Source organism: Podarcis vaucheri, assembly GCF_965113315.1.
Source record: "Podarcis vaucheri genome assembly, chromosome: 4".
NCBI lineage: Eukaryota > Metazoa > Chordata > Lepidosauria > Squamata > Lacertidae > Podarcis > Podarcis vaucheri.
Window position 1 is genome coordinate 80217981 of NC_138762.1, and position 18452 is coordinate 80236432.

At 43.1% G+C, this 18452-nt stretch overlaps 1 protein-coding gene across 11 annotated transcripts in view; it reads right to left on the bottom strand.

The window, feature by feature from the left end:
* ST6GAL2 (ST6 beta-galactoside alpha-2,6-sialyltransferase 2) overlaps nucleotides 1-18452 on the bottom strand; it is an 84549-nt gene that overhangs the window by 53131 nt on the left and 12966 nt on the right. For 2 of the 11 annotated variants that reach the window (XM_082218679.1, XM_082218664.1), the window contains exon 1: nucleotides 5808-5981. The exons of 6 other annotated variants lie outside the window; for them this stretch is intronic. Coding sequence is in view for 1 of the 5 variants with exons in the window: in XM_082218676.1 (XP_082074802.1) it covers nucleotides 5075-5132 (58 nt within the window). In the remaining 4 variants the exon portion in view is untranslated. Of the gene's footprint in view, nucleotides 1-4842; nucleotides 4968-5074; nucleotides 5197-5807; nucleotides 5982-18452 lie in introns of those variants that run through there. 3 more of the 11 variants (XM_082218673.1, XM_082218676.1, XM_082218677.1) reach the window with 3 other exon arrangements.

Sequence of the window (18452 nt, forward strand, 5' to 3'; positions counted from 1 at the left end):
CTGTCACTTACGGACTCACTGTTAAAACCGTGTTTATGGAAAACAATCTTATTTGGCTACAAGTGATCACCAATGAAGCAGCATCAGAAAATGGTGAAGAGTCTTTCTAACTAACTTCACTGTGAGAAGGAAAACATGCAGTATTCGGTTCCTGCTGATATTAAATCGGTATGTACAGTTTTCCCTCAGCTACTTAAATAAAAATGGACTGGGTTACCAATTGTGATTCAAATAATTTTTATTAGATAAAATACATTTCAGCCAGATATTTAAGCACCAAGTTAGAATCCATAGCTACTTGGCCACAGATGAAACTTACTTCCAAGCTAACATTTTTATGACTCGAAGAATGATTAAAACTACTGAACTGGAAAAAGGCAGAGAGATTGATTTAAAACTATTATAAGCGTCGTTTTTCATTTCTCTCTTTCGTATTGTGGTACAGTATTCTAAAAGTGTTGGCTATAAAGAGCTGAAGTCCTGATTAAGCACCAAGAAAATGTTCGTAACAGAATCTTTTAAAAAGTAACAATTCTGCTTTCTGGTTTAATGTTTACAAGTCAATTCAAAGATTTATTAACTGTGCTATCAGTGACATAGATTTTTTAGAAGTTCCTGATTACATAAGAAGGGCTAACTGTTATGAATTTATGCAGTATTTAAACACCACATTATTACAATTCACAACGGAAAATGTTTTCCCATGTTGTCTACTTTTAAGCTCCTTTTAAAAAAAAGTCTCAAGCAACATACTTTTATGTTTGGAGGGGATGGATCATACATAAGCAAAAACTTTTCAGAAGACTTTCTGAAGTTTATTGCTTGAGACAGATGTGCATGTCGAACCATTAAGTGCTCGTGTCATAGACTCCTGAGCTCATACTTTGAAATTTCTGAAATGAGCAATGATTGATTACTGTTAAAAAAGGGGGGTAATGCACAGGAAATACTCGAGCTGCAGCCTGCAGATACAGTAAATGTCACTGTTCCCATATTGATATGGAATTACATGAAGTATAATGACATATTTTCAAACAAAACATGCCTAAGGGTATGCTTTTCTGAGAACAGCATTTTTCATCAGCATGCAATACTGTTTCCATTCCAGAATTCTCAGGCACCAGTACTGACTGCAGATACACCCACCAGACAGTCGCTGCTTTAATCTCCCATGCTCAATTCCTGACGCTATAGTTCTGTCAGTGCAAATGAGTACCCTAGATCCCCTGGTCTGATTCTATTCAGTTTAATTTCCGGGTGGGTTGGGGATTAATTGGCAGCTGGCTGCACTAACCTTTGCACATGATGCTCAAAGTAAACAAAATCAGATGAGGCTGAATGTATAGCACGTTTTGCACAAGCTCACAGATTTGAAACCCTTTTGTCAATCGAATGTATCCACCTACACAGTAAATTGACTCCTCCAGACATTCCATAGCATGAGGGGTTGAACCACAGGGAGTAACAACACCGTCCTGTATGTGTCTTCTCAACAATGGCCCTTCCTCCCAAATTAATGGGCACAGGACTGCAGCCTAGACAGTTTGCAATTAGCACTGAGCTTCCCAGCTCCAATATGCCAAGCCACTGTGCAAGCAACAGAAATCGTGGATACAGAACACTATTGACTGGAACAGTAGAAACCTCTGAGGGTTAGATCAGGCCCCCAAACTGAGGGTTAGCCATCCATATTTAATAGAAATAGAAGAGCAAATTGCACACTTACATGCACCAAAAAAAACAACCTTTTGTTTGCTAGGCTTGGTGTGGATCAAAGCACTTAGAGGATGATGAAATATCCCAGCTTTTACAGAAAGGGGAGACACTGATCATGTTGCAGTTCTTATCCTGCCCCCCAGTTCTTTTAGGCATGATATGTTATTATTTGTTATCCCTAACATACAACTTGAGGCAAACAAGCAGTGCTTACTTCTACCTAATATAAGTGTTGTTTTTTTCACGAATTGGAGCTCTGCAAACTGTTTTATTGCTGATTTATTATTTGTATATATAGTGCCCCCAATTCCCTAAATAATCCCATGGTGGGTTACAAAAATTATATACAAATTATCATTAAATACATAAAATAAACCCACAAAACTAATCAATAACAGTGTTAACAAAGCACAAGTCCAGAAGAGTAATACAGAAGGATAGATATCCAAAGGCCTGAGTACATGTTTGTTTTTACCACTTGCCAAAAAGCATACAATGGTGGGGTAAAATACACCTTGCAGGAAAGGTCACAACCACAGAGAAGGCCCTCTCATGAACTACCACAACCTTTAGGATCACGTAGAATGGTAGTACAGTAATACCTCAGAAGTCGAATGCCTTACGAGACAAACGTTTCGGCTCCTGAATGCCGCAAACCCAGAAGTGAGTGTTCTAGTTTGCAAACACACTTTGGAACCCGAATGGCCGACGCGTGTTTTGCTGCTTCCGATTGGCTGCAGGGGAAGGAGCTCCCTGCAGCCAATCGGAAGCCGCGCCTTGGTTTCCAAACGTTTTGGAAGTCGAACGGACTTCCAGAACGGATTCCATTTGACTTCCGAGGTATGACTGTACTGCAAACGGCATCATCTGACAATTTTAACACCCAGGCAGTTCGCTTGAGGGTATTTGGGGCTCATTTTGGTATCTGGTTTTCTTCACACCATCCAAACTTTTCAGACCCAAAACAGGGACGCACTCCCTGCCACATCATGTGACCCAGGCCTCACCCTCATCCTGAAAAAGCGCTTTTTTGGGAGGTGTGTTTTGGGGTGCCACACGAGATCATGGCCCCCAAAAAGCGAGAGCCCGCCGTGCAAGATTGCAGCACCCAAAATGGCCACCATGATCTCACACTTGTTTTTGTTTTAGAGGCATTCAGACCACTTAGTACATCCTAAAATAGGCTTTCCACTAGGCCTCTAGACCCCTTCAAACACGAAATGGTATCATTCAGGGCATAATGGTGTGAATGACTCTGAACTCCTCTGACCACAGTTTGAGCCTTCTCCCTGCATATAGACATCTGATGGGATGGGTGGACCGCTGGACCACGGCCAAGAGAGTAGCACTATCTTAGTCATCCCCAACCCCACATTAATTCTGGAACAGACTCAGAGGAGTTTTCCCATCACTACCCAAGTGAGAACTGCTGAAATTCAAGCTCCTGCAAATAACAGAAAAAGGTGTTCACAGTAGTAGTGCACCCGCTTTTAATTCATAAGGTCGCATTTCCTCAGCATTTCCAAGTAGGGCTAGGAAGACCTGTGTCTGAAACACTTCACATGCTCAAAAGTACACTCTCTTTTAATTTCTACTTCATGCACTCCAGGGCTAAATTATGCCATCCAAATAGCGTTAATGCACTTTCTTAAGCTCTGGCTTCAAATTGCATTATCTTTTTATTTCTTTTTTTTTTTTTTAAGGATGTGGGGGGGGGGAGTCACAGCAGTTGTCAAGGTCTTTAAACCAATCAGTCATGAAGTGTTATTTGTTTGCGTGTTTTGAAGGTATTTCAAATGTCTCACTTACTTTACACTCGCTGTATTATTTTCTTCCTCTTGTCTCTCAGCCAGAGAGATTAAAAAAGAAAAGAAAAGTGAACAAGTCTTTTGATTAGAAAAGTATTGCATTTCAAAGAGAAGGGGGTGGAGGAAGACATGATTACAAGCTCTGTTTGGCAGACAAGAATCAGAAATCGAGTGTCAATGTCTGCTTTGAAGGAACAGCCAGCGTAGGTGACAAATGTGCAATTGTGGAGCACCAAGGGGAGTGTACTAAAGAGGCGTCGTGTATGATCTATCCCAGGAGCAGTAGTGCTAAATTTATTACATTTCAGAGCACAATTCAAAGTGTTGGTGCTGACCTTTAAAGCCCTAAAACAGCCTCGGCTCTGTATACCTAAAGGAGTGTCTCCACGCCCATTGTTCAGCCCAGATACGGATGTCCAGCTCCGAGGGCCTTCTGGCGGTTCCCTCACTGCAAGAAGTGAGGTTGCGGGGAACCAAGCAGAGGGCCTTCTCGGTAGTGACTCCTGCCATGTGGAACGCCCTCCCATCAGCTGTCAAGGAAATAAACAACTGTCTGACTTTTTGAAGACATCTGAAGGTAGCCCTGTTTAGGGAAGTTTTTAATGTTTTGACGTTTTATTGTGCTTTTAATATTCTGTTGGGAGTCACCCAGAATGGCTGGGGAAACCCAGCCAGATGGGCAGGGTATAAATAATAAATAATTATTATTATAACTAGGCAAGAGGACCTACTCGGCAGTGGCGCCTTCCCTGTGGAGCGCTCTCCCATCATATGTCAAGGAGATAATCAACGACACAACTTTTAGAAGACATCTGAAGGCAGCACTGTATTAGGAAGTTTTTAATGTTTGATATTTTATTACGTTTTTATATGTCTTGGAAGCCGCCCAGAGTGGCTGGGGCAACTCAGTTAGATGGGCGGGGTATTACTAATAATAATAATAATAATAATAATAATAATAATAATAATAATAATAAATTACATCAAATACTTGTTGCTGTTAGGAAAAACCTCTTTAATTACTTTTGTTTTTATAACGAATACTGCAGGGGGTAACTAGCTTGGTGCCCACCAACTGCGGACTCCCAACTCTCATCATTGCTAGTCAGCATGGTGAACAGGGATAAATGGAGTTTTGGCTTATCAAAAGCAAGTGACAGGAATTAGATAGGACCAGAACAGCTGACAGAAGCCCCAGATTATTAACATTGGCCTAGCTCCAAAGGGTAGTTATTGCAGAGAACGTGCATTTTAACTACCTGGCATGATACAGGAAGTGGAATCTCCCCACATTTCTCTATTTTGAGAAATTATTTACCTGTCTACCTTGTTTGTAGCTCAGAAAGTTGATGAAGGAAGTAGGCCGTTTCCCACTTTTTCTGAAGGCAAAGCATAATCGTCTTCTTCTCCTTTTTAATTCTGGCAACGTAATCCTATGCATGTCTATTCAGAAGTAAGCTTCATTGAGTTCATGCCAGATAAGTGAATATAGAATTGCAGTCTCAGTCTCTTAACTCCAGAAATACTACCTACTTAGAGCTGCTTCGTACCATATATTGTAAGAATATAGCTGTGTTTTCGATATCCCCTTTCCAACATTTGCAACATCTTTAGTCTGTTGCATTTTGAACAGTCCCCTCCTACTTTACTCCAGTAGCTTTCAAAGTGGTACAGAAATGGGTTCTGTGGAAGCTTATCAAGGATTCCTCAATGAGATCACAATGGTTTCCTTGAAAGGCAGCTGTCCCACTGTCTTCAATTACAGAGGGGGCACAGGTGGTGCTGTGGTCTAAACTGCAGAGCCTATTGAGCTTGCCAATCGTAAGGTCCGCAGTTTGAATCCGCCTGGCGGGGTGAGCTCCCATTCCTTTGTCCCAGCTCCTGCCAAGCTAGCAGTTTGAAAGCATACCAGCGCGAGTAGATAAATAGGTACCACTGCGGCAGAAAGGTAAACAGCGTTTCCGTGTGCTCTGGCACTCGTCACCGTGTTCCATTGCACCAGAAGTGATTTAGCCATGCTAGCCAGATGACCCAGAAAGATGCCTGTGGACAAACACCAGCTCCCTTGGCCTGAAAAGTGAGATGAGCACCGCACCCCATAGTTACCTTTGACTGGACTTAACTGTCCAGGGGTCCTTTACCTTTTTACCTTCAATTATGACGTGATGGCTACATCTAAAGCACTTTATCTGCGGAATACAGAGCACTGGCAAGGCACTACTGAGCTGCCCCGAATCTTATTATAAACCGAATGTATGTTCTAGACCAATCCCAAGAACTCACAGTTATGTGGAAGACAAGTTCACATGCAGAGTGTGTCCTGGAATATAGAGAGTCTGAAAAGGCAAGTCCATCTGCTAACATTCCCAAGATTATTGCTGCAAGACTTTCTTCAGGTTTCCTCCGCTGTCACAGTGATGGTGAGTGGCAATAAACCATCAGACCTTCTTATGATGTCATGATAAACTCATGATAAACTTTCCAGGTAAACTCACTTGGTACCTACTGGGAGAGTCATCCTACCCGTCCACCCAGACTTCAAGTTGGACCTTTATCTCTCATGTTGTCACAATGTTGTCACTGCTGCTTTAGTTTTTTATATGTCTATTTCCCCCCTCTGCATATTATTATTATTATTATTATTATTATTATTATTATTATTATTAATAGTAGTAGTATTAAATAAGCCATCCAATAAAAATATATCTGAAGGATAGGATAGAAACTCCTAAAATAAGTAAATAAAATTATCCAAACAAATAAAAAATAAATTATTTAAAAATCCTCTGTAGTAGAAAATTCATAAATGATTTCTGGTGGGGTGGGGTGGGGGAAGAAACGTAATTAAAAGCCCAACATATACATATTTTCAGCAGAGCAAACGTCACATAATGCCAACTTACAGGCATCACCTTTTCCTATAATAGAGTTTGAGGGTTTGTTCACTTATCGAATCTGAGACATACTAGATTGGGCATTCTGAAGATAAATGAGTCCTCCTCCCTGCCCCCCCCCATGAGGTGTTCTACTGTTCTTGGATATATTCCTAATTTCCTTTGGCTTGTTGTAATTTCAAAATGGCTTGGCTTGGAAAATTAAAACTTACTTTCATGTTATCTTGGCAAAAGCTAGTGCCTCTGACTAATTTGAGGGTGCTCGTTAATTGAAATTGAATTACGTGCGGAATATCAGTCCCAACACATTGCCAACACCACTTGTTGACATTTTTGCACAGTGGAAAACTAGCGCCAGTGTGGTAAAAGCTGCTTGTACAACTTAACAGTTCCATGAGTATTTAGGATTGTAGTTCTCAGGCCATTTAGACTGAGCTCTTACGCCTCCTTTCTCCCCTCAGTAATACTGTACAGACATATTACAAACTTCACTTCCGCCAAATACTCACAATTCGAAAATCTGCAACACCCCCATGCTTAAGAGGCAGGGAAAAAACTCCGCTCTGGAGAAGTGGGATCTTACAATGATCGGAGCCAAATGAATAAACTTGAGCCATCAGCTTGTAATATTAAAAAATTCTGGGAAGCACTAGTTAGTCTTGAAATAATGAAGTAGCCCCTGGAGTTTTAGTGGACTTTAGTTTTCCATTCCTCCCTCCCAGGTTAAAAAAACAACCCCATAACCAGCAGTTTAGCAATACTTTTTTTGTAATCAGGTGTCTCTCTTCTCCATAAATAGGGGTTTTACAAAAAGAACCTCTGCAGGCTCCCCCCCTGGGAGCTTAGAATTTGCTTGTAGTAAAGTTATCTGAGTTTGAGAAAGCCAAAGTAACACAATTTGTGTCGTGCGGTGGAATCTTGGCCAACTGCCACACCTTTCCTGCAGACCACATTTTTCTTGCCCAATACCTCCTTTCCTACAATTTCCCTGCTGCTCTGCCCCTTTTTGGTTTTCCCATTCTAGTTCCAAATGTGTCTATCTGCTACCAGCTGCCAAACTAAACCCACGTTACCCAAGGCAGGCTGAATAAGTGGCGTTCTTGACACTAACCCCTTGCTCTTAAAGAACCGTAAAACAACCACTAAACAAAGAAACCTTGCGCCAGCCCCCATGCAAGAATGAAGCAAAATCAAATGGCCAAATTTAAAAAATTGTGAAGAGTCTGGAACAGAAGAAGTCTGTCCCAAATCAGAAACCATTTCACAGAATCATAGAATCGTAGGGTTGGAAGGAACCCCAAGGGAAATCTATTCCAAATTCCTGCAATGCAGGAATCTCAACACACGGTCCCCCGTCCAATCTGAAACCACGCCGGACCAAGTTTCTAATAGCTTAAGACTCCTCAACACCAACAACACCAATTTTAAACTGAAGACACGCTTCATTCTTGAGAGGATGTTCCATTCCATCGTGAAGCAATCAACTCATGAAGGCTTGATCTTTTTAGAGTATGAAGGAACAACGAGTTACCTCAGCAGAGTTCATCCCTGCAATTCCGTGTTTCTATCCTTATTGGCGAGAAAAGCAAACCCACAGCTGCAGCTTGTGCAAAGATTAAAGGCCCAGCCTCCTCTTGTGGTCTAGTGGCATGGCACTAAGGAGAACCTCTGTTCAGGGTTCCATCCATCCCATCCAATAAAGTATGTTCCACTCCTCTCCTCCTCCCAATCTGCTTTCAGTTTGCCACTCTATATTCCATAGGTATTGGAACAATCTCAGGCCTCAATGGGTTGTGTTAAGTTGTGGGTGAACATATCAGACGACACAGAGATTCTTCAAACAGCTCTTGTTTATTCACAGGACAGAACAGAACTGAACTGAACTGAAGGGTTCAGCCAGCCTGCTGATATAGAGCTCCAGAACAACATAATTGTAACAACTTTCTGTAACTATCCAATCACTGAACGTCACTTTCGATCCCTTATTTGCATATGTGGGCCTGAACTATCTACAGTATCCCCCTGCTGGCCCAGGGTGAGAACTTCAGTACATTACACCTTGCTTTTTTATTTTTTGGTTCTGCAAACCTTGATTTCTCCTTGATCATGCTGATATTCGTACTCCTTTTTCTCATTGCTATGTTTTGGCTATAATCCCCTTGGCTCTCTGTATCTGTGTTTGCTACTATTACCCCCCCCCCTTTTTAAAAATCTTTATTTATTCAGTACTCAAACTTCCATTCCATATCGACAACGGTAACAACAACAGACAGAGAAAACATAATACAGATAAGCTCCCTCAAAACACCGGAAATACATAATTAACACTCAAAGGTATTCCAGACAAGCCAGAAATTTATTCCATCTTAACATAAAAGTATTGTGTCTACAATTATATTCCTTAAACCTTACATAATGCATATTCATTATTTTTTTGCCATTACCCAAGTTTTCTATCAGAAAGAACTAGTTAGGCGTGCGTGTCCCAAAAATGTTGCACTGAGTTAGTTCTCCTGTTCAGGCTTCCCTGTGCCTTCTGGTTTTCATCCCCAAACCCTTCTCAACAGATCCGTATCATTCTGTAGCCACACTCACCAGCTGATTAGGGTTTCCCCCATCCTTATGGAATTTTTCTAAATGCTTTTTTGTGGGTAGGAGACAGCGACTTCTGCAAACTTTGAAGCTTCCACACGTCTGCTGATACCTCCCCTTTTGTACATAGATGGTACTCCTCTCACCACATCAGACTAGGTAGTCAAAAAATGAGTTCACTATAGTTTTAGGATGTTAAAACATAAATTCTTTGATATTTGAAATGGCTATACTGAAATTACTGAGTGAGAGTAGCAATTATTGTTAACACAATGGGAGGAATTCAAGGTCACGCTATTATGATTGTTCTGTCAGGTGAAAGCGTTTCTGCTTGCTTGATGTAACAATCTCCCCGTCTCCAACATGTGCACTGCTCTGCGGGTTTTCCTGATCCTCCAGAGCGGATTTGGGGGACGCACAGGGGGGCAGGAGGGGAAGCCCTGTTGTGCTAGTGGGAGTCATTGAGCTGGCTCCAACTAAGCCAGTGGGTTAGCTGAACCCAACCCACAGATTCATTTAGATACTGAAGTTCCCAGTAAAACCTCAAGACAGCTGTTGGTGCCATGCCATACGTGTACAATTCTATATGTAAGTAGTAAGATGTGACTTATGTCCAGTTCGCATTGGCAGTACCGTTCAACGAGACAGCCACTTGGAATTCCTTCTGTGCTTCCTTGAGGCAAGGCAAAGCAATTTGCCTCAGGCGGCAGACCTGACCCTCTCCACCACCACTGCACCATTACTAGCTTTGCACTTGCCACTGCTGCCACAGTGGCCTTGCCCTCACCCTTGCCAATGCATCAAGGCGACAGTGCGGGTGTAGCCACAGGCAAAGTTGCAGAAGTGGGGCCGGCAGAAGCGTGGGTCTTGACAGTGCGGTCAGGGAGGGGGCCCAGATCTTCCAGGAGGAGTTAACTGGGGTTTGTGCCTACAGTGGCAGAACATCCCGGGCCACCCCTGATATTAGCTCATGGGTGCATAAATTGTAGCTCTCCAAATGTTGCTAGACTTGTTGTTTAGTCGTTTAGTCGTGTCCGACTTTTCGTGACCCCATGGAGCAGAGCACGCCAGGCACTCCAGTCTTCCACTGCCTCCTGCAGTTTGGTCAAACTCATGCTGGTAGCTTCGACAACACTGTCCAACCATCTCATCCTCTGCTGTCCCCTTATCCTTGTGCCCTCAATCTTTCCCAACATCAGGGTCTTTTCCAGGGAGTCTTCTCTTCTCAGGAGGTGGCCAAAGTCTTGGAACCTCAGCTTCATGATCTGTCCTTCCAGTGAGCACTCAGGACTGATTTCCTTAAGAATAGATACATTTGATCTTCTTGCAGTCCATGGGACTCTCAAGAGTCTCCTCCAGCACCATAATTCAAAAGCATCAATTCTTCGGCGTCAGCCTTCTTTATGGTCCAGCTCTCACTTCCATTGCTAGACTAGAATTCCCATAATCCCTGACCACTGGAGCTGATGGGAGATTGAAGTCCAACTACATCTGGATGGTTCTCTTCCTCCATGCGACTTCTTTGATCTATGTTGGTCATCAGTTATGGAATCATAGAATCATATGGTTGGAAAGGACCATTTGTTCGTCCCCTTGTAATGCAGGAATCTCACCTAAAGCATCCATGACAGATGGCCATCCAACTTTTGCTCAAAAACCTCCAATGAAGGAGAGTCTACAGTCTCCCAAGGGAGTCCATTCCATTGTCGAACAGCTCTTACTGTCAGAAAGTTCTTCCTGATATTTAGTCGGAATCTCCTTTCTTGTAACTTGAAACCACTGGTTCACGTTCTACCCTCCAGAGCAGGAAAAAAACAAGCTTTCTCTATCTTCCATGTGACAGCCTGTTAGATATTTAAAGATGGCTATCATATCTCCTCTCAGTCTCTTCTTCTCCAGGCCAAACGTATTCCACTCCCTCAACCATTCCTCATAAGGCTTGGTTCCCAGACCTTTGATTATCTTGGTCATCCTCCTCTGCACAAGTCCCAGCTTGTCAAAATCCTTCTTAAACTGTGGTGTCCACAACTGGACACAGTACTCCAGGTGTGATCTGACCAAGGCAGAATAGAGCAGGACTACTACTTCCGCAAAGGTGCAGGACTTAAGCCTTATTGCATGCTGCTGTAACTTAAGAGGGGAGAAATGGCTTGTGACAAAATGGCAAGCAAAATTCTTAACCTTCTATGTGATAGAAAAAGATGGTGTTTAGGACCAGCCCAAGGCAGGGTCCAAGTGTGTCAAAATTTCAAGTAGCAACCTCCAAGCTCAATAGCTACACGAAAAAATGAAAGCAAAGAAACGTACCATTGCCCAATTGTTAACAGAGACTCTCCATTCAAGGTAGAGGATCTTACACCAGAATTCCAAGCCAAGTCCCAATGAAATTAATCGTTATTGACTGCATGGCAACAGTGCTTGGATGCGACCATCAAAAAGGGATTACCACATACTCTGATTCTATTAATTATAGCCTATTCCCCACCTCCATCAGGGAGCATACGATATGAAGGGGAATTACTTTATTGAAAATATGTAGTTTCTCTTTTTATTTGTGGTTTTTGTGGGTGATTAACATTGTGAGTTATTTAGAATTTGCATGCAGTATCAACTGATAGAAAATCCAAGGCTCCATTTTAACTTGGATTTACGCCTCGGTTTCTGCAAATATGTATCTATAGCGAAAAAATGGCTCGACCACAAAGGAGCCTGTTCTTTTCAAATGCATGCATGCATGACTGCTACACTGATGGAAGTTACAAGAGTGCATCAAAAGGAGAATAAGCTTCCAAGTGTCTGCAATTACTCGCTGCATCTTCAAAAATCAATACGCTATTATAGCTGACCACACTCAAGAAATCCTTACATTTAAATAACATTAAAGTTATGCCTCAAACCTACAAAACCCATAAAATTCAGATTATTTACTCAAGAGAATAGTCTGTACAAAGCCTTTTCCTCATCTCTTGGCTTAGCTAATCATGCATTTGTCAGAGATGTTTTATTTGCAGGGCTTAAATACTGTGTATGTATTTCTGCATTTAAAGTACGCCACTACAGTGTGTCTGGGAATAGAACAATTTGCTTATCTCGGAGTTCAGCTCTCCATGTTCAGCCCTGTATGGCAATAGCTCAGAATCAAATTTCCTTATGTTCTTACCTATCCCATAGCTCCTGGGAGAACAATGTTTCTATAGCCCTCTAAGAGGCACTATCCAGAATTAAAGCAATTTTCAATTATCCAGTTATCCCATCATTTGGTTGCTTCTGTAACAAGGGCATAGGAATTCATTGCAGAGAGTCACTAGGGCGTTCTCCCACTCTGAAGGATGCCTGGAAGCCAGGACTTCTCCATTTTGTCCTAGCCACTTTGCTATAACTTACACTAGTGTAGCAAGCTGCATTCCTATGCATTCCCAAGCAGCAATGATAAAAGCACAAGAACAGTGTTGGGAAAAGAGGCAATACAGCAACAGAGATGGCTACTCCCATGCACCATGCAGAGACTGTAACCCAGGCATGTCCAAAGTCCATTTTGGGGGCCTAATCCAGCCTGCCGGTCGATTTAATCTGGCTCCCGTGGCAGTATATGTCCTGGGGCAAAATTGTAAAAAAAGCAACCTCAATACCTTTGGGGTGAAATTGTAAAAAAAGCTCAACTTTGGTTGGCCCTCATGTACGTTCACTTCATCAAATCTGACCCTCTTTGAAAAAAAGTTTGGGCACCCCTGTAACCATTCCACCATCCACCAGTTAAGTTGCCTCCACATGGCATGAAGAAGAGGAGGAGTTTGGATTTGATATCCCGCTTTATCACTACCCAAAGGAGTCTCAAAGCAGCTAACAATCTCCTTTCCCTTTCTTCCCCACAACAAACACTCTGTGAGGTGAGTGAGGGTGAGAGACTTCAGAGAAGTGTGACTGGCCCAAGGTCACCCAGCAGCTGCATGTGGAGGAGTGGGGAATCGAACCCGGTTCACCAGATTACAAGTCCACTGCTCTTAACCACTACACCACACTGGCTCTCATGAAAACCACCAATTAACATGCAGTGGCAGCATAAACAGTATGACAACATCACTTAGTCTGCACAATTCCACTCATATGCAAGACAAAACCACGCTGTGAGGGTAAACCCACCGGGGGAGGAAGAGGAGTGCAGGGGTAGCGCACTGCTGGGGGCAGTGCGATCCTGGTGGGGTGACATCGCAGCTGCCCCCTCGCCCGCGCTGGGCACCACGCCCCCAGGACCTGTGCCACACCCCTGCGGGTGGCGTGCCACACCCCCGGGACATGCACCAGCCCCGCTGCCACCTGCTCTCTGCCCCCTGGTGCCAGAGCATGAAGCTCTGCCACTGGGTGAACCCTAAGCACCTCTTCCAGCACAGTTGCAAATTCTTAGTAATTTAATGGTTAGAAAGGGCCGCAGTCCACACCTGATGCAATAACACTGGGAAACAATTTTTTTGTTGCATTGACATCTGCAGTTGTTCTAACCTAATTTTGCCGTGCTGATTTCATATCTGAAGTTGTTTTTGTTCTAGTTTTTTTGCAATACATGTTTTTCACTTTTCACCATAATCTTTGTTTTTCACAATGCAAGAATTCAGTATTTTATTAAACACATAGCCAAAGTAGTACAATAAATGTTAAGTGACTTATATAGCATTGAAAATGACATGTACAGTTGGAGGTATGCAAAAAAATGTATAGACAATATACTGGGGAACAAAATTTTATCCATTTTCTGTTGCATGGCATCTTTCAACTGTTCTTATATGTTCTTTCAATGCTGATTTCAAATCTGAAATCGATTTTCGTTTATGTGCTATAGTTATCTTTCAATTTCTGACTTTTGCTGATACAGTATGTCATATTTACACTGGGGCTAAGTGGACACTGACACGTTGATCTACCCTAACCACATGGTATGTATCGTTTTGCAAACTTAATTTTTCTTTATTTTTATAGTTTTGTAACCTAAATATTCAGAGTTTTCAGATCGAACTATGGCTGCTCTAGGCAGGGGTTCAAATTCTCAGATATACGCAAGACACAGGTACCAAAACAGCAACTCTTCTGCCAATGAATTAGACATGGTTGAAGGGAAAACGGTCAATCTGGTCCAGAAAAAGTCCAGCAGTTCCATAGCTCAGTTCTGCAGCTATAATGAAATCTGTATGAAGAAAACATGGGCAAGAAGCCCTCTAGAGAAACTCCTCCTGCATAGGTAAACATTCCAAGCAAGCCATGCAAATAAAACTGCATGCACAACGCCTATGTTGGTATTTATGCATTTGCCACCGAGAGGGGAAAGGGCCACAAGGAAGAAGCTACAAGAGTAAGTGCATAAGCAGGAAGTAGCTCCAAGACCTAATGAACGGAAAAATGAGAAGGGTGAACTTGAATCTCACACCAAAGAAATGGACAGGCAACCACAAACTAAAGCCCTTCTGTGGAGACAGTGCCTGGTGAGCAACAATAATTACAGATAGAAAGGGGGTGAGTCAGCAAGAGTAGAAACCACAACTCCCATTCCCCTCAGTTAATCATTTTTAACCACACAGCCACAGAAAGAAGAGCTCATGATTTTGGGGGGGGGGGGGCTTGATAGTCTCCCTTGACTATTATGCCCCTGACCACAAAGCCTGCTCAAGGAGGTCCACGGAGAGCTGTAGATCAGTGGAACAGCACAGACTCAGTAGGCAGGGCGCTGACTTGGCCACAGAACACGGGAAGAAAGAGCTGGTGGGGGACACACATACACATCTGGGACCTCACACAGCTGTCTGCCTTAATTGGGCCCCAAGGTACACGTCATCCAATCCAGCCACACATTCCACATTGGTTGAAGACCAGCAGATACCAGCCCTTTCCCCACAAGAGCTTGTTATCCATTTCCTCTCCGCCCACCTCATGCAACCGGCTGACAATACACCATAACCGCTGGGGATGGAGAACGGTCAGGAGGGCAGTGAGATGGAAGAACCACCCCTGCATTCCTTGCTGCTGGACCAGCCACTGTACTGTAGGCAAGTCACAACCCTCAGTTCATTGAGCCCTCCTCCCATTGTGTACCATCCTGAAGATGGCGGAGGTAACAATCAGAATGGGTTAGGGACCCCATTTGCCAGCTAACTCCTGATGAGTCATTCCTTTAGTGGGGCAGCTACTGTGCTCTGGATCTTATTGCCCCGAGGCAGGTACCCACACCATATTGTTTTATATGCCTGATGAAAACCATTGCATTTCAGCAAACCTATTGAGAAGCATGACTTAGTTATCTGCGTCTAGGAAAGAGGAGACTGAGAGGAGATACGACTGCCATCTTCAAATATCTAATGGAGTGGAAACAAGCTTGTTTTCTCCTGCTCTGGAGGGTAGGACCTGAACCACCTGACATCCTTATAAAGCACTGGAAGAAGCACTTTGATTCCAGGCTGCTTCCTCCAGGCCGCCTTGACTGCACTAGTGCAGACAGACCCAGATGATTGGCTTGGCTTTGGCCGTGCAGCGACCTCTTCAAGCACCAACGACCAACCATTCATTGGTGCCTGCAGAAAGCTCTTTGCTGAGCTTTGAAAACCTGACAATCAGCTGATAGTCAGGGCTTCAGTGTCTTCAAAGTTTCCATAGGGGCAGCCAACCGACCGACCAGCAGTCCCTGCAAACCCCATTTGTCCCAGGTGTGACTTTACCTGCCACACACTTGATGTCATATATGACGTCAGGTGCAGGCCAGGTGGGTGTGGTTTGGCCACAATGGCTTGCAGAGCTGCCCTCATCTTTAATAATGATTTGTGTGTGTGTATTTGTTTCCAATTCATTTGTGGATTTTACTCACGTCTTCTCTATGATTTTGTTTGTACGCTTCTTGGAGATTCTCTTTTTGATCAAGTGGTATATAAACACTCTAAATAAATAAAATAAATGAGAAGACAAGACGCAGATGAAACAGTCATGGTTTTTTTATTAAACTGTATCACAACATGGAGAGTTAGGGCAGCAGGGTTCCTGTACCTGCGACAGTTGCACAGCAAACAGCTCATTCCATCATCATCTCAGGTCCAGACTGCATTTGCTAAATTACTGTGTACCATGCACTCTAGAAAGGTACCAGAGCAACCTCCAAGAGGAGCAACTGGCCTTCCACTGGGCACTGGACTAGAAGCGAGGAACATCCTTTCCTCTGCTTGTGTTGGATGCTTGCCTGGTTGCCTGTGGAGAGATGTGAGAAACATGTACATGATAATGCATAATGGGTAACAGCTGTAACCAAATGACCAGGGGTTCATTAGGGGCCCATGAGTGAGGTCTCAAGAAAGGGAGACACCTGCAGACTAGCTCTGACTTCCACTGATGTCTGCATTTGCAGACTCGTTTGCTGGGGGAGGACAAAGTAGTCATTACGATAATACTCACACATCCTGTACACACTGGAGCACTCTCCATGTTGTTTGTTCGTTCTGCTGCAGATGCCCAAGCTTTCATCCTGCAAGAAAGGATACCTTATGAATGGTCTACAAGAGGAATGGGTAGGATAGAACATGTGGTGTTTCCCCAGCTCAAAATGGCTGCACTCCCCACTGCTTTCACCAATGGCGGCAGTAGGCTTATAGCTAACAGAAGCAGCCCTTAGTGCATACTTACTCTTTGCACTTTGTGATGGATACACTGCTCCAATGTCAGGGATGATGGGAGTTGGAGGCCAACATCATCTTGGGGAGGGGGCACAGGTTCCCCATCTCTGCAGCAGGCTATATGTCAATGATAGGGTTGGTATCCTAGGAGCTTGGCACTAGAATTGAAATGAATGCTTGGAAATCACAAACACAGAACCAGGGTTTGTTATAATATGGTTTTGACAGGTAGGTGTTAGAAGACCTGCTCTGGACACAAGACCCAGCAGAATCAATATACTCTATACTGCCTACCTAGCTCTCCCCCATGAAAGCAATGCGCATAAGAGAACAGGAACAAAGTAATTACTTTAGCACCTAAGTATTAAGAAAAAATATTATTACTGTCATGGTGGTGTTTGAAATGTTAGCACTGTTTGTATTCTCACATCTATATTGCAATATCCTGCAGAAGTGGCAAAAAAACCCCACATTTACCATACTGCAAAGGTTTAAGTGGTTTGTACCATGCTAAAGGAACGATTGCTATCCTAGGAGCCTGTCAGCCAATTAAAGGTCTGCCAGAATTCCCTGTATATTCCCACCATCAGAGAATTAATGAGTGGCTACTGGACACAGGGACTGGTAGTACCCAAACTGTGAGTTTGCCTGGTAACACTGTACTATTTTTAGGTGCCAGGTAAAGTCTGTCCTATTTGGCCTGTGCTTTTAACAATACTTAGCGCATAATTCATTTTGTTTCACGGCGGTCTTTTAAAATGCCTTTTTATTTCTTGTATTCACGTTAACGTTTAATTAGTGGGGGGTTTTGTATATATAGTTTATTTATATGCTGCCAAACATACAGAAAACAACACAGAGACATACAATATATTACAAACAAAATACAAATAATAAATAAAAATAGAGAAAAGAACAAATAAGAAAAAAGAATGTATCTCAAAAAATAAAGACATGTATTAACCTAAATTTGACTCCATTTTTTTTGTTGACTTCCTTCGTCCTCTACGCGGGTCTAATATCAACCATAGTAATCTTTTTTAACTTACTTTCCATTTTGATTGCCTTTATTCTAACCGTACATCAGTTTAAAGGTAAAGGGACCCCTGACCATTAGGTCCAGTCGTGGCCAACTCTGGGGCTGCGATGCTCACCTCACTTTATTGGCCGAGGGAGCCAGCGTACAGCTTCCGGGTCATGTGGCCAGCATGACTAAGCCGCTTCTGGCAAACCAGAGCAGCGCACGGAAATGCCGTTCACCTTCCTGCCGGAGCGGTACCTATTTATCTACTTGCACTTTGACGTGCTTTTGAACTGCTAGGTTGGCAGGAGCAGGGACCGAGCAATGGGAGCTCACCCCGTCGCGGGGATTCGAACTGCTGACCTTCTGATCGGCAAGTTCTAGGCTCTGTGGTTTAACCCACAGCGCCACCCGCATACAGAAGTTAATTAAAACAAGTCCAAGAAGTAATATGCAGGCATTGCTTCTTCAGATAATCACTATATTTTCCCCAGTCTTTCTGAAGTTTTTGTTTGCTGTGGCCCCTGATTGTGTCTGTCAGCCTGGCTAGTTCAATGTAACTGAATAATTTATCTTGCCATTCTTGTTTAGATGGAATTGTTTCTTTTTTCCCATTTTTTTGTGATCAGGATACTAGCTGCCGCCACAGCATACAAGAATAGAGTCTTGTCTTCTCTGGGTATATCTGTATCAGTTATTCCCAGCAAGATGTCTTCTGTTTCCCCCCCAAAATTATATCTAAAGATTTTCTTCATTTCTTCAAAAACAAAGTCCCAGAAGC